The following is a 5,027-nucleotide window of genomic DNA, read 5'->3' on the forward strand; positions in this document are numbered from 1 at the left end:
CATTAATGGCAATTTGGGGGTGGTAACGATCCAACGGTTAAAATCATCAGATCAGTCTGACTCTTCGTTTTGGTAAAAGGGACTTGGCAATTTATATGTAGACGTTGACACAGAGACTAACAGACCAAAGATGGGAAATTGGAATCTCCCCAAAAGAAGAGGATAATATGATAAACATGCAACGTTGCAATTCATATAGCCACTAACATAAAGACGAAAAGAAATGGCTGTGAACCACATTTTACATTTTTTATGCTTTCCCCAGTGCTTTTATTTACACGGGGGTGTGAACAATTTGTTGATAACGAACCAGAAAGAACAATTTTCGGGTCCAAAAAGAGAGCCATGGTTCGAGGAATGGGCCACATGGGTTCGGCCGGCGAAGGGATTGGTTTGGTCTTCTTGACCCTGGCTTTGTGCATTGCTATTATGTTCGAGCAATGTCAAGGTCGCAGTGCCTATGAAGAGCCAGCAAACTGTCTACGCCTTGAGTGTGCTCCATATCAGGTGATTCACAGTCAAAAAGACTATGAAATTAGAAGTTACAGAACAGCGACTTGGATTTCTACTTCACCACTCAACTCTAACTCGTACAAGGATGCAGTTGGTCATGGTTTCAACATGTAAGCACATCTTTCTCTCAACTTTCCTTTCATTTAGGGCAGATGCATCCTTCAGTGCAAGAAATCACAAATCGCTTTTTGTTTATTTAACAAACCATGGGATCACAGACGCTTTTCTTTGTTTAATAAATACTGTAAAAAAGGTCTAGAGTGTATTTATATTTATGTTTAAAAAATATTTAAAAAGTATTTTAATTTGTTTTATTTCAAAATATTTTTTTTAAAATTATTTTGATGCATTAATATTAAAAATAAATTTTAAAAATAAAAAATACCATCTTAATATATTTTATTTTGAAAAACAATTATTCTCTATTAGTATTTTAATTTGAAACTTTATCATTTACCTATAATTTATTTTATAGGTGTTGTACTAGCATAGGTCCATGAATAACTTTAATTTAGTATAAGACAAGCTCTTGAGATTTAATATTTTAATTTTAATAATAAGCTAATCATTTGCCACACACAACCACCAGGTAGATGGATTATGGAATATCACTGGCCAATTCGATCTCCTACACTTCAAAATCACAATCTTGTCCATGCTTATTTGCCCTTTAAGAATTTATTTAATGATTTCATGCTTATTATGGCGCCTGTGAAGCCTCGCTATGTATATTCAAGGAAACAATGATCAGGCAGCAAACATCAACATGACAGCTCCAGTTTTGGTAGATATGTTTTCATCAACCACGAGTTCCCGCAACCAAACCTTTACTGTGCACCTCTATTTGCCACAAAAGTACCAAAATAACCCTCCTCTCTCCCGTCAAGTACATCCAGTGAAGCTGCCTAAACACCGCCATGCAGCTGTGAAGAGGTTTGGAGGTTTTTTGAACGACACCATCATCCCTGGACAAGTTTTGGCGTTGAAGAAAAGCCTCGAGGGCACCCCCTGGGAATCATCCATAGCAAGGACACAAAGCGGGGGTCGTGTGCCTTGCAGTGTTGCTGGCTACAACTCGCCCTACGAATATGAGAATCGTGTAAATGAAGTCATGTTTTGGTTTGATTAATGTTGACCAGTCATTTGTACACACAGTTAGGTAATGGAGGAAAAGGCAAGAAAAGAAATAAGCCATCTTTATCAAAGGATATGCTACCCAATTGCTTAAGATTTCCTTTTCCTTGTACACAATCGTGCTCCCCTTTTCTTTAATCACGCACTTGATTTACGAGCCTGGATAGGTCCCGAGTGGCAGACAAAAACCAATAGACCTTGCAAAACTAGTTCAAGTGATTGATTTGTTCTTACCCACTGAAAAAATTGGTTCGTACCAGGCTTGGCAATTGGCACTACAACGGCGGAAAGCATTTTCATTATAAATTTGCTGTAGATGCCTAGAATTTAATATTTCACATTGAAAGGAAAGAAAGCCCAAGTTATAACATCAAGCACAAAAAATAACTATTTGATAGAATTTCAGCTTCTTAATTGCTCGTATAATGATATAATAATTATTAAAAGTTTATATAATTATTAACTTTAAGACTCGTGAAATTAGTTATGGTACGTTTAAGTTAATCCGGACATCATGTTAATCTAAAAAAAAAAACTATTTATTAGAATGCCAGGTTAACATGGAAAAAGAAGAAGCTTATAAAGATATCAGAATAAAAATTTTTCATTATAAATTTGCTGTTGATGCCTAGAATTTAATATTTCATATTAAAAGGAAAGGAAGCCCAAGTTATAACATCAAGCACAAAAGATAACTATTTGTTAGAATGCCAGGTTAACATGAAAAAAAAAGAAGCTTATAAAGATATCAGAATAAAAAAGCCCCTTTCTTTTTCTGGTTTGTTGCTGCTTGTTTTCCAAGAATGCTGGTAATCACTTGTGCATGGCTTCGACTGAGATTTGGCCTTAGAGGCAACAAAACCCATATTTGTAGGTTGGTCACACTAACAGTGAGCTTAAAGAATTTTCTTCACCCAGTTGAGAGAAACCCTATTTCATTGATGATAACGCTCAATTCATTTGAAATGATGTTTCAGCTGTTGCAAATTTCACTTCGTCACTCTATTGGGTGCTATTTCCTTTTCGTTAGAGTAATTTTATCACTTTTTTTTAGATTAATATGGGTGTCCGGGCCAGCTTGCGCGCACCACGACTAATCCCACAGGCCCTAAAATTAACGACCATGTAAATCTCCAGTGGCCATCATATGCTTAGAGTAATTTTATCATTTCAGTTCAAATTATGTTTATTCTAATGCCATCTAATTTTATCACTTTTAGTTCAAATTATGTTTATTCTAATGCCATCACCTTTAGTTCAGCTTATATTAGGGCAAAGAGCACTTTAATCACAATGTTCTGGAGCAATACCAAACAGCAGCACATTACATAGTCAAGATTGCCTATCACGTTAATTCTATATTTGGTTGATTCAATAACTCTTACTGGTTGACAAATAAGCAGTGAGAGCACAAACAGAATCATAAAAGTTTTCTAATAGATAAACACCTTCAACAAACACAGGCATCATCTCAAGTACGCAGAAATTGAAACGTGACCAATTTTTTCACAATTTTCACAAAGCATTACGTTTTTAAAGTGTTCTAAATTACTTCACATAGCAATTCAATTGTATGCCATGAATTTAAGGAGCAGTCAGTAAATTAATTTTAAGCCTGAATCCAGTGCTCCTCTTTGATGCATTGACACCTCTCAACTCTTTCATGTCGAGGAGAACGCATGTAAAGGGATTTTCCAATCATTGATATAAATAAGACTTCGATATTTTCTTCAGAACATATAAGAGATAATAAATCTAATTTGACAAGTGAGTTATCCATGCACCACAACTTGACCAAAAATGGCAGAGAAATGCAATTGAAGCCCTATAATCCTGGAAGCAAAACAATTCATTCTATCTTAGGAATGAGGTTCCAAGAAATAAGGATGGAAGTTTCATATCATGTATTGAAATGAGAACAACTAAAAACCATGTTTCACTATGTATGATTTCCTAGCACAGAGAAAGAATCCAGCCGGGCAAGAGCAAAGTAAATTAAAGGAGTACCAGAATGGAAAGGGGGGGTATAGATTTCTTATAATCTAGCAGATTAAACGAAAAGTAGAAACAAACCAATTTGCCACAAAGCTTGCGTACATAATCAAACCCCTTTCACCCAATGTCCACAAAAACCTGTAGCCACCATATCATCTCGAGAGAAGAATTTATGCCCAACAAGAATTCGTGAAAGATGCTCTTTGCTAAGACAATTTCATGCATATCAAGGTAAATTAATGGAATAAAAAACAGCATAAAACAACTATGATTCGCCCAGCAGATGGATGAGCAAATTACTTTTCAGTGAATGATTGCTCCTTTTTCTTTGACATCTGCCGTTAATGACCAAGAGAGAGAGAGAAATCACTGTTCCATATATAATAAACAAAATAGAATCATTCAAAACTTCAACATGATATGAGAGAAATGGACGGAACAAATTTTCAAAATGATTTTGACAAATGGTGAGTTCATGCAGCTGGGAATTACCATTAGTAAGACAACATAGCACATGTGCATGATAACAACAACAATAATTCATTATGATTAAGTACTTGCATGTCTCCTGGTTTTGTGTATTCACAACCTTTATGTCAAAACCAAAGAATAAAAAAAACTCGCAAAGTGTGTAATTTTTGTTGGCTAAACCACAGCTCTCAATATACAGCACGATTGATGGCAGAGGGATTGTTATAAAAGTGTTGATTTGAAGAACATCAGCGGATGAACTTCCCTTCTGCAAAGTTTTTATAGTATTAGCATAACAATCACAATCACAAAGACCAAGATCCGCCTCCAGAGAGAGAGAGCGAGGCAGAGACAGAGAGTTTAAAATGGTGAAAGTGGCCTGGAAAGGATCAGTTGGCACATGATAGCCATTTTGTTCTGTGTTAATGGTTTCTATTCGCCAAATAAGTTTTCAAAAGGAAAGGCATAAATTTTGAAATATGAGATACAATATTCACGAGAAGCAAAAATGGACTGTTATTTAAATTTTCACCTCAAAGTATAGCAATACTTGTGCAGCTTTAGTCATACAGATGATAGTAATAATTCTTAATCACAATGATTCCTGCTGCTTTGTTAATTCAAACACCTGGCAGTTGTCTCACTGCCTACCTTGATTCACAAGGTAAAAAACAAGTTTCAACACTGACATTTTGATTTGAAAAATAGGAAAGGAAACAAAGAATCAAATAGGTGCGTGATAATGTATGAACTGGAAACACCTTAATGTAGCTCTTCCCGGTAAAACATTACCAGCAGATGATGCTAGGAGAGAGAGAACAAACAGTAAAATAAAACCAAGCACCCTTCTGATTCATCAATTTTAAGCAAAGACTACATGTCCATTTTGATAACACGATAACAAACTTTAAAAT

The 5,027-nt window shown here is 35.3% G+C and overlaps 1 protein-coding gene across 1 annotated transcript; it reads left to right on the plus strand.

The window, feature by feature from the left end:
- The first annotated feature begins 267 nt into the window (after positions 1-267).
- On the plus strand, positions 268-1,751 carry LOC105133768 (heme-binding protein 2-like). Its single transcript, XM_011037873.1, has 2 exons — positions 268-623; positions 1,231-1,751. The coding sequence occupies exons 1-2, from the start codon at positions 346-348 to the stop codon at positions 1,640-1,642; spliced, it is 690 nt and encodes a 229-aa protein (XP_011036175.1). The 5' UTR covers positions 268-345; the 3' UTR covers positions 1,643-1,751.
- The last annotated feature ends 3,276 nt before the right edge of the window (positions 1,752-5,027 follow it).

Source organism: Populus euphratica, unplaced genomic scaffold (genome assembly GCF_000495115.2).
Source record: "Populus euphratica unplaced genomic scaffold, PopEup_1.0 scaffold37.1, whole genome shotgun sequence".
Taxonomy (NCBI): domain Eukaryota; kingdom Viridiplantae; phylum Streptophyta; class Magnoliopsida; order Malpighiales; family Salicaceae; genus Populus; species Populus euphratica.